This window comes from Aotus nancymaae, unplaced genomic scaffold (assembly GCF_030222135.1).
Source record: "Aotus nancymaae isolate 86718 unplaced genomic scaffold, 86718_ANA_hifiasm-v0.15.2.pri h1tg000008l, whole genome shotgun sequence".
Lineage (NCBI taxonomy): Eukaryota > Metazoa > Chordata > Mammalia > Primates > Aotidae > Aotus > Aotus nancymaae.
In genome coordinates this window covers 59431819-59449776 of record NW_026988419.1, presented here as the reverse complement: position 1 = coordinate 59449776, position 17958 = coordinate 59431819, and the positions used below count along the sequence as shown (strand labels likewise).

Genomic DNA, 17958 nt, shown 5'->3' with positions numbered 1-17958 from the left:
TACTGAATGAGTTGAATATGTAAATTACATCTAAATATATGGGTATTTGTTCACTCTAAAACACACAATTATTTTAAGTTTTAGAATATGGCTCAAGGATAAATTCATCAGACGGGCTCAAAAAGGCTGATGACTGTCTCATAATGCCATTGCTCTAAATTAGCAGTAGTTAGATTTATGCACTTATGCTAATTTCCCAAATCCCACTGAGCCCTTTAAATGTGATCATATTTGTTTGCCTCATTGCTTTTCCCCAACCGTGAGCCCATACAGTCTTAATTTGCCAGTCCTTGCATTCTCATTTATTTTCTTTTCCCTCCTTCACTACTTTACTGCAGGCAGCTGTCACTGTGTAACAGTCTAAGGTAGGAGCAGAAGGCTTTTCTTCATTCTGCTGAGAATGCTTCCTTTATTGGAAAAAAGGACACTCAACTGAGAGCTGCCCATAAAGCTTATTTCAGTTTTTTGTCAGCAACCAAGGCATCTGAGAGAAAGTTCAGGGGTAAAACAAAAGATGGAGTAGTGGCGGAGGGCACTGTGATCCGAAGGGATGCACAGCCATGGGCCGAGGGCCACAGCATGGACAGAACAGCTGAGCTTTATGGGATAAGGTGGAGTTTGTGATGTGGCCTGGGTGATGGTGATGGAAGTGGCTTCCTTTCTGTCAGGCACTATGCTGAGGACTTGACTGGACTATCCATTTCATCCCATGCCAGTCCTAGCAGCATAGGTCCCCCAGTGTTCCCAATTCACAAACCAGGAAACCCAAGCTTGGGTTGTTTGAGTAACCTAGGTCATAACCAGACACAAATCCCGATCTAGTTGACCCAGAGCCCACGCTCTCAGCCTCAGCATCATTTTGTTACTGGACTCTTCCAGATAGTCACACAATTGTATTAAGGAATTTTTTTTTTTTTTTTTGGAGATGGAGTTTCACTCTGTAGCCAGGCTGAAGTGCACTGGTGTGATCTTGGCTCACTGCAACCTCCGACTCCCTGGTTCAAGGGATTCTCCTGCCTCAGCCTTCCGAGTAGCTGTGATTACAGGCATGCACCACCAGCCCAGCTAATTTTTGTATTTTTAGTAGAGATGGGGTTTCACCATGTTGGCCAGGATGGTGTTGATCTCCTGATCTCGTGATCCACCCACCTTGGCCTCCCAAAATGCTGTATTAAGAATCTTAATGAATAATACCTGGGGCTACTAACATTTGTTCTAGAAAATTTGCTAGGAGGCAGATTAAATGAAGCCTAATGATATCTGGAGGTATAACCCCTGGCCTGAACTTCTATTTATCTTTTGTCTGTGAACTATTTTGTCTGTGAACTATTACTAAGATACCACACTGAAGGCTCTAATCTGGTGGCAAATCTCCTTGAGATTCTGTGTAAGCACAACGTGTATGATATCTGCAATATAAGGTCCCATTATATATTATATTATATTGTTATATTATACATGTGCAATATATAGCCCCCCAGATATCATTCAGCTCCCAAGTCTTTACTGAGCACCTTTAAATTTGTCTCCTATTATTATAAGTATTGGGGATACAGCAGAGGAGACCCAAGAGTCCTCTGCTCATGAACCTACATTCAAGTGGCAGTCACAAATTGAAACAAAAAAGTAACTATGTAGCATATTAAATACAAGTGCCAAAGAGGAAAATTAAAGCAGGGAAGAGGGATAGAAAGTATTGGAGGCAGGAGCTGCAATTTTAAATTGAGTGGCTACAGAAAGTGACATTGAATAAAGACCTTAATAAATAAGTAGGAATTGATGTCCCTGAATATGGTTTTGGCAAAAAACACTATGTGTTATGACATGTAGAGGTCAGAGGAATGCTATAAACACCTGGTAGATTTAGCAGTATATATCATCATATACAGTCAGGCTATATGCATACGTATTCATGATATATTAGTTCTAGCCAGATAAAATATAGGACACCTAGGCTGCATGTGGTGGCTCATGCCTGTGATCCTAGCAATTTGGGAGGCCAAGATGAGAGGACTGCTTGAGCTCAAAAGTTCAAGACCAGCCTGGGCAACATAGTGAGACCTTGTTTCTACAAAAAAATTTAGCCAGGCGTGGTGGCACACATCTGTAGTCCCAGCTAGTCAGGTGGCTGAAATGGGAGGATTACTTAAGCCCAGAAGGTTGAGGTTACAGTAAGCCAAGATCATGTCACTGCACTCCAGCCTGGGTAACAAAGTGAGGCCCTGTCTCACAAACAAAAAACAGGACACCCAGTTGAATTTGAATTCCAGACTAACAATAAACATATCTCAGAGACATGACGGGTTTTGTTCTAGATTACCTCAATAAAGCAAATGTCACAATGAAGTGAGTCACACACATTTTTTGGTTTCGCAGTTCATATAGTTATTTTTACATTATCTATTAAGTGTGCAATAGCCTTATTCTAAAAAATGTGCATAACTCAATTTCAAATATTGCTAAAACATTCTAACACAGAGACATGAAGTAAACACATGCTACTGAAAAATGGCACCAATAGACTTGCTCAACACAGGGTTGCCACAAACCTTCAGTTTGTAAAAAACATAGTATCTGTGAAGTATAATGAAGCAAAATGGAATAAAACAAGGTATGTTTGTAATTATTTAGTATAAGTATTTTCAAATACTTCATGGGATATACTTATACAAAAAAGATTTTTGGTGTTTACAGAAAATTCAAATCTAAGTGGGTATCTTGCATTTTTATTTGCTAAATATGGCAACTCTAACAGGCAAATCACCTCTCCACTTCTTCATTAGCAACATATAAATAAAAAGTCTTGCCTGAGCTAAGGAAAAAATGATTACATTTGTTTGGCAGAACAAAATAAAAACACAAGATTTTAAAATAATTAAAGATGTGTATGTAGTTAGAAGTTAGAAATAAAACACATACTTAATCATGTGGTTACTTATTATTTATGATTTTGCATGTCTGAAAGACCAATCCATAAACATGGAAACTTCAAGGGAGAATAATAATGATGAGCTATCTGTGTGGCTGCCTTTCTGGATGGAATCTGTGCTTTTCCTTTGGGTGGGTCTTAAGGTAACTTGTAGGTTGAGCTACAGTTCTAACCCTTTAAGACTGAATTAAGCCAAGGCATAGACTTGTGGAGAAAAAGGAAACTTCAGAGATCATTTATTACATCCTTTTCATGCCGTAACTGGGGGGGTGTTCTTTTTACCACTGCACCCCCAAAAGATAATATTTAACCCAGTTTTCCTCTTTTAATTCTGAAAGCAGTCCTCAGGTCAGGGAAGGAGAAGAAGTGCTGAAATGAAGTGCATGATGCACATGGCACTAAATGATGGGGCCCAAGGACAGGTGAGGGAGGGGGTGTGAGAGGAGGGAGGGACATTTTCCGAAACTTTTAAAAATGAAAAGCCTAAACAAAATTGTGTGCAGTGGGTGGTGACTAGGCAGCAATGTCACAGCAGAGAAGCTTGAGGACCATCACTGAGCAGGGCAAGGATGACATGGAATAGACTTTTAGGTGTGGATGGAGAGGGATCAAGAGTCTAAAGAGAGGCTGGGCGCTGTGGCTCATGCCTATAATCCCAGCACTTTGGGAGGCCGAGGCAGGTGGATCACAAGGTCAAGAGATCGAGACCATCTTGGTCAACATGGTGAAACCCCGTCTCTACTAAAAATACAAAAATTAGCTGGGCATGGCGGTGCACGCCTGTAGTCCCAGCTACTTGGGAGACTGAGGCAGGAGAATTGCTTGAACCCAGGAGGTGGAGGTTGCGGTGAGCCGAGATTGCGCCATTGTACTCCAGCCTGGGTAACAAGAGTGAACTCTGTCTCAAAAAAAAAAAAAAAAGTCTAAAGAGAAAGTGGCTGATGAACTGCCCTGTTTAAAGGGCAAGAAGTGGCACTGAGTTGATTTTTTTTATTGTAACTTTTTATTCTGATTTAATCATATTAATAGAAAAGATGCAAGAATAGTATAAGGAATCCTATATATTCCTCAGCAGATTTACATATTAGCTTTGTCTTCTCTCTATATATACTGATATATACATACACAAACATGTATAATTTCTTTCTGAACCATTTGAGTTCAGTCAGCTGCAAACCTGATACTCTTTTATCCCTAAATACTTCAGTGTGTGTTTTTAAAAGGAAGGGCATTTTCTTATATGACCAGAATAAAACGATCAAAATCAGGAATTTAATATTAACATGACACTATTTTCCAATCTATAGATTGCATTTAGATTTTTCCAAATGTCTCAATGGTGTCTTCTATAGCAAAAGAAATTCCTAGGTCATCTATTGAACTCCGTGGTCCGTTTAGTCCCCTTTCATCTGGAATAGTTCCTCAGTCTTCTGCCATGTTTCATTTTGGAGCCTACAGGCCGGTCGTTTTGTAAAGGCTCCCTTTGTTTGGACTTGTCTGCTGTTTCCTCATGATTAAATTCAGGTTATGCACATTTGGCAAGAAATCCGCAAAAGGGATGGTGTCTTCTTCTCAATGCATCATATCAGGAGGCACATGCTGTTTGTTCAATTACTAGTTAATGCCAACTTTCATCACTTGGTTAAGATGGTTTCTGCCAGGTTTCTCCACTGTTCTTTTGTAATTAATAAGTTTCTTACGGGGATTTACTCTGAGACTATGCAAATAGCTTAAGGCTGGAGTACAGTGGCGCGATCTCCGCTCACTGCAACCTCCGCCACCAAGGTTCAGGTGATTTTCCTGCCTCAGCCTCCTGAGTAGCTGGGATTACAGGCGGGTGCCACCACACCTGGCTGATTTTTGTATTTTTAGTAGAGACAGGGTTTCACCATATTGGCCAGGCTGGTCTCAAACTCCTGAGCTCATGATCCACCAGCCTTGGCCTCCCAAAGTGCTAGGATTATAGGCATGAGCCACCGTGCCTAGCCCAAACTTTTACATGGTAGTGTTAGCATCCATTTGTAATTATTGCCTGAAACAATTATTATTAATGTAGTTGTCAAATGGTGTTTTTCTGTTTCCTTAATTTCATCTACCTTTATCATTTTATTTTATTGTAAGGAAGAGCTCAGTCCCTCCCTCCTTTCCTCCTTCTCTCCTTCCTTCCTCCCTTCCTTTTTTCTGTTCCATCCATCCGTCAATGTGGACTACTCATGAATTCTTATTTCATTCAATGGATCATACTCTTTTGTCATCATTTACTTTGATACTCATATAGTCCTCAATTTTGCACTGGCTTGATTTTAAAGGGATGAAAGTAACAGACTTCAAAATGAGTACTTTAGAAAAAATGCATGATATTAAAGATTAATTAAACAATGTGAATGCCTTAGAGATAACAACAACACCTCTAATCACTACAATGATTTGTGAGTGCTTTTTATGCATCGAATAAGATGCTACATATTTTGTATATGTTACCTCATTCAACTTTCATGCCTTGGTGAGGTAGATATTGTGCTACTTGATCTTCCATTTAAAGAAGAGGAAACTGAAGCCCTGAAAAAATAAGTGGGTTTATGAAGTTCTTGCCCTGTAGTAGCAGGTCTAGTGAACTCAAGGGCCCTTGTTGTCAATCACCAGACAATCCCACAGATAGGTGTGGGAAACCCTCAGGAAAGAATAAGGCAAAGAATAAGCCTGTTTTATTAAAGAATAACCCTGCTTTATTAAAAGCAGGGTTACACTATTCCTGAGGGTAGCTAGACACTTTGTCTAGAATCTATAGAGAAATCTGAACTTTTTGCACATTTACAAATGGAGCATTTGGGAACTGTCTACATGTCTGTCATCACTCCAGGCACTTCCCTACCTGGAGTACCCGAAGGTACTCCAGAGTACCTCTGAAATCCAGTGAGGAAGGCATAAAGAAAGAGATCATCTGTGTCAATGTCAGCAGACACAGATTCAGAAAGGCATGACTTGGTTGTGTCACCCTGGGAAACATTCCTATGGGTCAAGATAGAATAAGTGAAAGCCATGTTGGGGTGGAGGAGAGGGAGGAGGAGAGGACTAAGGAGCAGGGAAATTCACTATCTATCCAATTCTTTAGATCCCAGGCGAAGACAGGGCTGTGGCTTCTACTGTTTGCCCTCCCCGCAGGCCAATCTACTAAATCTTTCTTCTGGCAACAATACCCCTTCCACCGTCACCACACCACCAATTTTAATACAAAGTTTCAGATTCTGAGAATGAGCTTAGGTGAAAGGATGCTTCATGCTAGTAAAAATAATTTAAACTGCCCTCCCTTAGAGAGAAAAGCACAGTTGGATCTGAGAATAACATCCTTACTCTCCCAAGAGGAACAAACTAAAAATAAAATCAACAAGGCACTTCCTGCCAGTCAGTAAATCCAATAAGCAAAGAGGATGCCTCAACCTGGCGCTGGGTAGTTAACAGCTAGCCTGACTCCCTGCCCCCGAGAGCAGCCATGTGGTTCTCAGAGCTAACAGCTGCCAAGCAGAACCCCTCAGATTAACCCATAGGTGGTGTTGAACCACTTCCCATTAAGATATTTGCAAAGCAAACAAAAATGATAGCCCCACTCTGAGTCCTGGGAGCTGGCCAGGAGTGCTGGCTGTTCTTGTTGACACAAAGAGCTCTCTGGGGAGGGTCTGGATCAAGGCCACTCCCACCTGTGTCTCCAGACTGTGTTGATCTTAAGTCATTAGAATTTTGGTATCAGGGACTGTTTGTTATCGAATTTCCCAAGCACAGCAGTCACTAGAGCTTTGTTTCACTAGAGCTCTCTATTTCTCTCTATCTTCCCGACCTACACCGTTCAGATAAAAAGAACAAATTCACCCCTCCCCCTGTTTTGTCTACTCATCAAGGAGACAAGTCAGAGAAGTTACCAAGGTGCATACAGAGATGTTGTGGCATTACTACTGTTAACAGCTTTTAATAGCAAATACACTCCAGGTGCTTCTTAATTTAAGGTGACCAGGGTGATGCTAGTGGAAAATACATTGGCATATTTGTGTTTTATAGTGAGGAACAAGCTGCTATGTAATTCACAAAATACATTTGGAACAGAAACACTAATATGTTTTCCTTAAAACTCAGTGACTAAAGTGAAGGTAATAAAATTGTGAAAATGTACAAAGTTAATCTTTCAACCTGTAGGATTATAATCTAGGTTTCTTTATGTGTTGATAATAAAGCAAGTTCATTTTTACAAAATTTTATTTCCTGTAAAATTTTCCACTTGAGTCTATTTTCTTTTCTCAAACTTTTCAAAATAGGCTCAATATGTAAAGGTAAAAACTCATTCTGAGCCTGAATATATAAAGGTCTTGATGAGGCTACAGTGTAGGTAACAGCAATGTGCTGAAAATGCTGTGGGTAATGCAGGAAGGGGACGAGGGATGGAGAAGTGGTTAGGGATCTTACCAGATTTTCGCATTGTTCGAAATTGTCTTTGGATTAGAAACCAGAACTTTAGAGATGTTGATAAAAATAGTATAAGGAGAGAGGCAAAGAAGAAAGAAAGGAAAAAAGGAAGAAGAAAGGGAGGGAGGGAGAGAAGAAGGACAGAAGGGAAGGAAAGAAAGGAGAGATTTAAGGGAGACTGAAATTTGTTTCTTTCTCCCCGCACCCCGCCTGCCCCGAGACAGTTTCATTCTTGTTGCCCACGCTGAAGTGCAAATGGCGCGATCTCGGCTCGCCGCAACCTCCATCTGACAGGTTCAAGTGATTCTCCTGCCTCAGCCTCTCAAGTAGCTGGGATTACAGGCATGCGCCACCACACTTGGCTAATTTTTTGTATTTTTAGTAGAGACGGGGTTTCTCCATGTTGGTCAGGCTGGTCTCAAACTCCCGACCTCAGGTGATCTGCTCACCTCAACTTCCCAAAGTGCTGGGATTACAGGTGTGAGTCACCGCACCTGGCCGAAATTTCTTTTTTTTTTTTTTACTTTTATTTTAGGTCCAGGCGTACATGTATGGGTTTGTTGTACAGGTAAACTCATATTACAGGGGTTTGTTGTACAGATTATTCCATTGCCCAGGTACTCAGCCTAATACCCAACAGTCATTTTCTCTGCTCCTCCCTCTCTCTCCTACCAGCCTCTACCCTCAAGTAGGTTCCAGTGTCTGCCGTTCCCCTCTTTGTGTCCATGTGTGAGAGATTCAAATTTCTTTAGAAAAAGTAGAGGTGCTGGGCGCGGTGGCTCACGCCTGTTATCCCAGCACTTTGGGAGGCCGAGGCGGGTGGATTACGAGGTCAAGAGATCGACACCATCCCGGTCAACATGGTGAAACCCCGTCTCTACTAAAAATACAAAAAATTAGCTGGGCATAGTGGTGCGTGCCTGTAATCCCAGCTACTCAGGAGGCTGAGTCAGGAGAAATGCCTGAACCCAGGAGGCGGAGGTTGCAGTGAGCCGAGATCGCGCCATTGCACTCCAGCCTGGGTAACAAGAGTGAAACTCCGCCCCCCTCAAAAAAAAAGAAAAAGAAAAAGTAGAGGTACTATAGTACTAAAAAATTAGAGGTATTATCATACTAAAAAATAGACTTTTTGTAAGAAAGAAGAGAGCTATCAGACAAAATTAAACAGCAAATTTTTGGAATCCTGAGTACATGATACAGTTTTAGACGATGTTTATTCAAATAAAATTAAAGTAGGTTTGCAAACGTGCAAGTTTTCCAGAGAGCACGTAAGTCCAACCTTGCTGGTCAACCCTGTAGAGCAAAACTGTTGACAGCAAATATGTTCAGGGATAGATTAACGTAAACACAAAAGTTGATGGCCACAGGTGATCACACTGAAGACCTCGGTGAGGATGATGATGTGACTTCAGCTACATATAAGAAATGTTGAAAAACCAAAAATAGGTTCCTATGCCAAACTGTCCATTGTCGTCTGATACATCAGGCACAAAAATACTTGCCTTGAGGCCAGGCACAGTGGCCATGCATATAATCACAGCACTCTGGGAGGCTGATGCGGGTGGATCACTTGAGGTCAGGAGATCGAGACCATTCTAGGCAATATGGTGAAACCCTGTCTCTACTAAAAATACAGAAATTAGCTCAAGCCTGTAATCCCAGCACTTTGGGAGGCCGAGGCGGGTGGATCACGAGGTCAAGAGATTGAGACCATCCTGGTCAACATGGTGAAACCCCATCTCTACTAATACAAAAAATTAGCTGGGCATGGTGGCACATGCCTGTAATCCCAGCTACTCAGGAGGCCGAGGCAGGAGAATTGCCTGAACCCAGGAGGCGGAGGTTGCGGTGAGCCGAGATCACGCCATTGCACTCCAACCTGGGTAACAAGAGCGAAACCCCGTCTCAAAAAAAAAAAAAAAATACAAAAATTAGCTGGGCATGGTGGCATGCACCTGTAGTCCCAGCTACTTGGGAGGCTGAGGCAGGAGAATCACATGAACCCAGGAGGGGGGGTTGCAATGAGCCAAGATCACACCAATGCACTTCAGTCTAGCTACAGAGTAAGACTATGTCCCCCCCAAAAAAAGAAAGAAAGAAAGAAAGAAAAATATTGACTTGAAGTGTGGATTGCATGCAAGGCATGGGATGTAAGAAAACCCAAGTCAAACATGCATTCTAACATCATATCTGCTGAAGTTCACCATGTCCTAGTTTCTAGCAACTGACCCTCAATTTGACATATTAACCATAGACAGCTACCAGCCAAGAAATGAGCTTCCTAAAGAAAACACATAAGCATCTTCCCAAACTTGAAGTTTATTTTTGAGTTAGGAAGGTAGATGTATCACAGAACAATGACACAGTGTTAACAGAATCTTCCTTCACTTGTTTAATTAGCATTTTTGACTCTTTGAGAAAGCTAGCTCCTTACTAACTCCTAACTAGTTTGCTCAAATCAAACTCAAGTAGGAAGCATTTCCAGAGAACAAAGTAATTAAATTTAGTTTTGGATCTCACAGAAATAAAAAGGAGCACATATTCATTTATCCATTCATCAATTATTTTATTTTATGCCAGTTATTGCCAAAGATTCTAAATTCTAGATTCTGTGAGTGATACAGAAATGGGGGACAGTTTCAGCCCTACAGTGTATTATCTCGTGGAATACAGCAATAAAAGCTGACATTTTTGTCCACTTAACTACATGCTAGGTAGTCATCTAAATGTTTTCTATGGTTTATTCTCACCATGCCCACATGAGGTAAGTACCATTATTAGAAAAACACTTGCCCAAAGTCATTGAGGTAGCTGGACACAAACCTGGGCCAGAACAGAGGCAGTCTGGCTCCAGGTCTGTAGCTAAATCGTTTCTTCTACCTAGATGGTGCCCTGCACACAGTGGGCAGGAACCCAACTCAGATGCTGGGAGGCCAAGTCATTATGCAGGCAGGTGAATGGGGATCTGTAAAAGACAGCTCTGCTTACCTCCAGCAGATTGCTGCCAGATACCCAGGTTTTTCAAGAGCTATCAGAAATCCGAATTACATGAAATCTTTCTATTTTTATGTGTTGGAAACTAATTTTTTCCCAAATAAAAACATTTATTCTTAAAATTTTGAATACAATTTCAGTAAGCCCTTGAAGTTCACTGGTGCCTCCCACCACACTTAAAAATTCCTTTCTTAGAAGAGGAAATAGGCGTGTTTTATTTGTCCCTATCTCTCATAGACTAAATCATCTAAAAGTGGAGAAAGGAAAACATTCCCACCAGCCTGAAAGAAAGAGATACTCTGACCCAGGGCCTTTTCTTTCCAAGATTATTTTTCTCTGTTTTCTTAGAATCAAAAACAGGAGATGAGTTAAAAACTATCTAATTGATAGGTTTGCGTAAAGGTTCATCAAGTTACTAAACCAAATTATCAAGTTACCAAACAATTCCACGGGAGTTTTTCTATCCCCCCCGAAAAAAGCAATGAAAAAAATAAATAAGTAAAACAATATGCTAGCATGGATGGTTCTATGGTGCCACCTAAAAGCATTTTCTTTTTTTTTTTTTAAATTTTACTTTAAGTTCTGGGGTACACGTGCAGATCTAGCAAGATTGTTACATAGGTACACATGTCATGGTGGTTCATCCCCTCGTCACCTATATTAGGTATTTCTCCTGTTATCCCTCCCCAATCCCCCACCCCCTGCTAACCCTCCCCTAGCCCCCCTGCCCCCCAAGAGACCCCAGTATGTGATGTTCCCTCCCTGTGTCCATGCATTCTCGTTGTTCAACACCCACTTATGAGTGAAAACATGCGGTGCTTGGTTTTCTGTTCTTGTGTCAGTTTGCTGAGAATGATGGTTTCCAGATCCATCCATTTCCCTGCAAAGGACATGAACTCATCCTTTTTTATGGCTGCATAGTATTCCATGGTGTATATGTGCCACATTTTCTTTATCCAGTAAATCACTGATGGGCATTTGGGTTAGTTCCAAGTCTTTGCTATTGTGAACAGTGCCACAGTGAACATACATATGCATGTGTCTTTATAATACAATGATTTATAATCCTTTGAGTATATACCCAGTAATGGGATTGCTGGGTCAAATGGTATTTCTATTTCTTTCTTTCTTTTTTTTTTCATTTGCATTTATTTAAACACAGTTCTCAAAACATTTGAGTGAAATTGGGCCTCCTTTGGTAAGCAAAGGACCTGAAAATAATATTTAAAAAATGAACAGGCAAAGTCTTCAGTTCATCCATGACACAGGTGTAGTGTTCCCTTCTCTCATGTACTTTGAAGCACCCAGTTTTTTTCATATAGTCTAAAAGCTAGAAGAACAAGAGTATATTTATGGTGGAATGTATTGTCACTTGCTGATAACTGGTTGAAATACTATCACCCCCTTGTAACAGCTTTAAGAAACAGCCATTTAAGGCATACACTGTGTAACTCCTTGTATTTCCTGCTGTACATATTACAGATTACATAAAAGCCGACAAATCCACATTTACATAAGCATTAAGCACTGGCCGTATTGTAGATTTTTAGTTCTAATACTAGCAGTACAGAGTTACAAAGCATAATCTTTAACACTTAGTTGCAGGTATAAGTATGGTATGTTTCATGAACTGGAGGAAAACGGGCCATCTGTCTTTAAATTTACTACTGACAACTTAACTGAATAGTTCTAAGCATTGATATGTTAGAAAGAAAAGTAAAAATCAAACTGTTTATTTTTGCTTTTTGCCATTTGGTAGCATTTTACACAGGCTTCGATCTTCAGAGTACCCTGGATTCAGTAGAAAAACCTTTTAAATGAAGTTTTGTACAATAGAAACTTCTCAGCAGTCAAAATTGAGACTGTAAAAAAATACATGCAAAACATACTTTTCTGAAAACACTTAACTTTGAACAAAGCACCGAACTACACAAATGCAGAATGAAAACAGCATTTCAACTCCACCAAAAGTAGTCATCATAAAAAGTGTAAAAGTCACCTAACTTCACTAGGCACTGTTCACTTTTTAAACAAGAGACAATAAAAAATATTGTCCACAAACAATATCCCAGCTCTAGGGCAGGTTTCAGAAAGTCTTCATGCTTTAATAGCGACGAGGTGAGTACGATCGAGATCAGGAACGTGATCTGTATCCTCCACGGCTGTAATAAGGAGAAGGTGATCGTCTTCTGTAAATCTGATCCCTGTCTTGAGCAGCTCTCCGTCCTCCTCCTCCTCCGCCTCGTCCTCTGTATGATCTGCTATAGTAGTCCCGATCATCATAGCCCCGATCATATCCTCTGTCACAGTAATCCCGACGGCGAGAGCTGCCATAGGTAGGTCTCCCCATATAAATTCCTGGTGTTGGTGTATGTGGTCTTTTTGTTATAGAGAAATCAACTCTGATCCTACGCCCATCAAGCTCCATTCCATTGGCACGTTCTTTAGCTTCCTTGGCATCATCTATATTTTCAAAATACACAAAGGCAAATCCTCTTGAACGCCTAGACTGCTGGTCATATACAATAGACACATCGGCAATGGGACCATATTTAGAGAACACTTCTCTTAGATCTCTTTCTGTGGTATACACGCTCAACCCAAATACTCCAAAACAACAGTTAGGATCAGGATTTGCCCGATTCCCAACATGACGCCTGCGAGTAGACATGGGAGAATGACTGTGGCTGTGCCGTCTGCGATAATCTCGACTGTAAGACCTGCTACGCGATCGTCCATGGGAGCGGGAGCGAGACTGTGACCGGGTATAATGCCTTCGGGAACTTCTTCTGGACCTAGACCTAGATTCAGATCTGGACCTGGACTTTGATCTGGAACGCCTGGAATCTTCCTTGGAGCGAGACCTTGCAGGTTTCCCCGATCCGTGAGCACTTCCACTTCTGGAAGCAGAACGGGATTCCCGCTCACCGTAGTTCTGCTCTCCGTTGTCGCTCATGACTCCTGGCTGTTGTTGCCGGTCGAGGTGCTTCAATCGAAGCTGCCAACCTCTCGCGCCTTCTTTAAGGAGGCTCAGCCGCAGCCCCGCACGACACGCCGGTCGCCCAGCCGCTCAGAGCAGAACCGCTCCGCACCGCCTCCACACAGGCTCTCGGTATTTCTATTTCTTGATCCTTGAGGAATCGCCACACTGTCTTTCACAATGGTTGAACTAATTTACATTCCCATCAACAATGTAAAAGCATTCCTATTTCTCCACATCCTCTCCAGCATCTGTTGTCTCCTGATTTCTTAATGATCACCATTCTAACTGGTGTGGGATGGTATCTCAATGTGGTTTTGATTTGCATTTCTCTAATGACCAGTGATGATGAGCATTTTTTCATATGTTTGTTGGCTGCATAAATGTGTTCTTTTGAAAAGTGTCTGTTCATATCCTTTACCCACTTTTTGTTTTAGTCCTTTGTAGATTCTGGATATTAGCCCTTTGTCAGATGAGTAGATTGCAAAACTTTTTTTCCCACTCTGTTGGTTGCCAGGTCACTCTAATGACTGTTTCTTTTGCTGCACAGAAGCTCTTAAGTTTAATTAGATCCAATTTGTTTATTTTGGCTTTTGTTGCCATTGCTTTTGGTGTTTTAGTCATGAAGTCCTTGCCTACGCCTATGTTCTGAATGATATTGCCTAGGTTGTCTTCTAGGGTTTTTATGGTGTTAGGTCTTATGTTTAACTCTTTAATCCATCTGGAGTTAATTTTTGTATAAGGTGTAAGGAAGGGATCCAGTTTCAGCTTTCAGCACATGGCTAGCCAGTTTTCCCAACATCATTTATTCAATAGGGAATCCTTTCCCCATTGTTTGTTTTTGTCAGGTCTGTCAAAGATCAGATGGTTGTAGAGGTGTGGCATTGCCTCCGAGGCCTCTGTTCTGTTCCATTGGTCTATATCTCTGTTTTGGAACCAGTATCATGCTGTTTTGATTACTGTAGACTTATAGTATACTTTGAAGTCAGGCAGCGTGATGCCCCTAGCTTTGCTCTTTTTGCTTAGGATTGACTTGGCTATGCTGGCTGTTTTTTGGTTCCATATGAAGTTTAAGGTGGTTTTTTCCAGTTCTGTGAAGAAGGTCAATGATAGCTTGATGGGGATAGCACTGAATCTATAAATTACTTTGGGCAGTATGGCCATTTTTATGATATTGATTCTTCCTAACCATAAACATGGAATGTTTTTCCATCTGTTTGTGTCCTCTTTTATTTCCTTGAGCAGTGGTTTGTAGTTATCCTTGAAGAGGTCCTTCACATTCTTTGTTAGTTGTATTCCTAGGTATTTTATTCTCTTTGTAGCAATTGTGAATGGCAGTTCACTCATGATTTGGCTCTCTGTGTGTCTGCTATTGGCGTATAGGAATGCTTTTGATTTTTGCACATTGATTTTGTATCCTGAGACTTTGCTGAAGTTGCCTATCATCCTAAGGAGATTTTGGGCTGAGACAATGGGGTCTTCTAAATAAACAATCATGTTGTCTGCAAATAGAGACAATTTGACTTCCTCTTTTCCTAATTGAATGCCCTTTATTTCTTTTTCTTGCCTGATTACTCTGGCTAGAACTTCCAATACTATGTTGAATAGGAATGATGAGAGAGGGCACCCTTGTCTAGTGCCAGTTTTCAAAGGGAATGCTTCCAGTTTTTGCCCATTCAGTATGATATTGGCTGTGGGTTTATCATAAATAGCTTTCATTATTTTGAGATACGTTCCATTGATACCTAGTTTATTAAGAGTTTTTAGCATAAAGGTCTGCTGAATTTTGTCAAAGGCCTTCTCTGCATCTATTGAGATAATCATGTGGTTTTTGTCTTTGGTTCTGTTTATGTGATGGATTACATTTATAGATTTGCATATGTTGAACCAGCGTTGCATCCCCAGGATGAAGCCTACTTCATTGTGCTGGATAAGCTTTTTGATGTGCTGTTGCATTTGGTTTGCCAGTATTTTACTGAAGATTGGAAACTAATTGAAAAAATTTACAAACATGCAGGCCGAACAAAACATGTCTGTAGACTACATTCTACCCAAACACTATGGGTTTATGTCTTTTGACTTATAGAACAATAAGACATTTAGTGCACTTTTTAAGACCTTCCATATCTTGGTGCCTTATTCTCTGTAATATAGTTCTTCCTGCCTCATACCACTCCCATCCTACCCTCTGCCTTCTTCTCACTGGACCTCTCACTTTCCTAAGAGTGGCCCCTGCATATCCTACCTCTGGCTATGGCCCACTCTGTTTCTCCTGCCTGGGATGCTCTTCTCCTGGCCTTGTCTGCTTGCCACATAAATGAGACCTTGAAGGATGAGTAAAACATCAACAGGTAAAGACAGGACCGGCAAGGGAATTCTATTCAGATGGAATAGCATGAACAGATACACAGAATATGAAAACAAAAGACACGTTGAAAACCACCAAACAGTTTCAACTATTTTTAAAGAGGCCTCTGGTCCTTGGAATCTGGTTCTAGAAAGAGATTGCTGACATTCTTGACATACAGAAATCTTCTAAAAGAATTCTTTGCATAAGGATCACTGATGATTTAGGGTTTGTTGAAATAGTTCAGATAAATATTTGTGTATGGCCATAAGCAAGTCCCCAAGGAAAAATGTAACTCAAGACAGATTTTTCCTTGAAGCTTCTTTCAGCTGATGATACGTTTTCTGCCTTCAAAAAGGTTTTGAAAATACATGTGACCAATTAATGTTTAAAAAATCTAAAATCTAAGAAAGTTCTAACAATCAACTAAACTCTGAAGGTTATTATTTGAGGGTATGATAATGTCATGCTGGCAATGTTGATAAGGGTGACTCCTGAACCCAAAGTCAACCTCAGATTCACCCCTGAGATAAAAGCCAGGAATACAGAAAAATAAAATTTGTCTCCCAAGTAAAAGCAGAGAGTGAGCACTGTTCAAAGTTTCTAAGGTGATGGCAACCTCAATGCTTATTTTGGTCTACAATTCTAGAGCTAAGTCGAAGTCTTGACCCTTCATATGAGTTTACAGAAAACTCTTCCATACTAATATTACTACTATTATTGCTACTACTTCTATCACCATGAGCAACAACAGCTTGTCATAATCCCTCATTAAGTGTTCACTATATGTCTAGAACTGTGCTAGTTCTTTTGCTTTGATTATCTCCAGGCCTCCCAATTATTCCTTTTAGCCATCTAGGGTACCGAGGTTCAGAGAGAGGAAGGAACTTGTTCAATGTCTCACAGCTTCTAAGTAGTGGAACTAAGATTCAAATCCAGGTCTGCCACCAAAGCTTGTCATTTTTCTACCCAACTGAGATAATATGTACAGTGTCTACCACATCACAAGCACTTCGTCAGAGAAGGCTACTATTCCTACCACCACTCCCACACCATGCTGCCACTTTCCCTCTGGTTTCATATGGGGTCCTCCAATGTGTTAGTGCACTAACTTGACCACAGTGGTAGGAAATTGGCTGGAGGATTTGTTCTGTTCAACAGTCTTAGAACTGCTCATCAAGATGTGTTGCAATCTGTACTTCACAGCCCACATGAAAATCTGGCCCACAGTTGGCCCTGCTGACTGGGAGGCTGTTTCTCTGGCTCATCAATTCTGAGGTCAGCCCAATTGGCTCCAAGCCCCAGAGCTGCAAGGATGACACACGGGAGAGAGATGCACTCGTTTTCCCCTTGTGAGATGCCAGTTCTCCTTGAGCTGCCTGAGTCACGGATGTCCCCATCACTCTGAGTCTGAATCCTGACTGAAGGGCCCACAATGAAGCAGCTTCACTGGGAGTGTGTTACAAGCAGTCTTGTAAAAACATTTGCACCAGCATTATCAGTCTCCTGCCTCCTTCACATGGGTTCCTTTTACACAACAACAGGCTAGCTGTGCTAAAGAATGTCACATAAAAGCCTGAGACAGCTTTGCCATATGCAGGCCAAATTAAATTAAGGGGCATAATCCTCGCTATTGTATTTATCAGCATTAAAATGGGGGATTACCATCATGGGCACAAAGCCCCACAACATAAAAGACTATTTCCATTCTGTCATTCACTGTACACAGTTACAGGCTCACACAGGAAGAGAAGCAGAGAAGCATCACCCCAACCACTCATTTCTACTTTCAACCTGAGTTTCCTTCTCTCCAGCCAAGTTAACCCTGTCCCATCATGCACAGATGGGAGCTCCTGGCTTTCTCCCAAGAACTGGGTGCTGGAATTTTCTTCATCAATCACAGGGTGACAGTTATAACAATCAGGGTGTATTTCTCAGTGGGTTGTGATTTAAGATTTAAACAGTGGCAGGTGTAGAGAAAACGTGGATACAGAGAAAAAGTCCTGGACTAATTATCTGGAGCCTGGAGCTATGAGAGGCAGTAGAATGTACCAGTTAAAAACATGAGTGCTCTGGTCAGGAGGCCCATGTTCAAATCCTGACTCTGTCACTTTACTAAGTAACACTGGCAAGTTACCTGTAATCTCTCAATGTCAGAGATTATAAAATCTGTACCTTTCCCATAAGGTTGAACAGAATAATGCATGTAAAACACTTAGCACAGGCCAGGCACGGTGGCTCACACCTGTAATTCCA

The 17958-nt window shown here is 41.1% G+C and overlaps 2 protein-coding genes across 4 annotated transcripts in view; both read right to left on the bottom strand.

Moving 5' to 3' along the window:
* MYO3B (myosin IIIB) overlaps nucleotides 1–17958 on the bottom strand; it is a 493214-nt gene that overhangs the window by 107409 nt on the left and 367847 nt on the right. The window lies entirely within an intron of this gene.
* On the bottom strand, nucleotides 12087–13438 carry LOC135273625 (transformer-2 protein homolog beta-like). The gene has a single exon (XM_064372858.1). It carries the CDS (start codon nucleotides 13329–13331, stop codon nucleotides 12510–12512), a length of 822 nt encoding a protein of 273 aa, XP_064228928.1. The 5' UTR covers nucleotides 13332–13438; the 3' UTR covers nucleotides 12087–12509.

Bases quoted from the DNA above. Each gene is read 5' to 3' on its own strand.
- LOC135273625 (XM_064372858.1), bottom strand. From the start codon at position 13,331: ATGAGCGACAACGGAGAGCAGAACTACGGTGAGCGGGAATCCCGTTCT.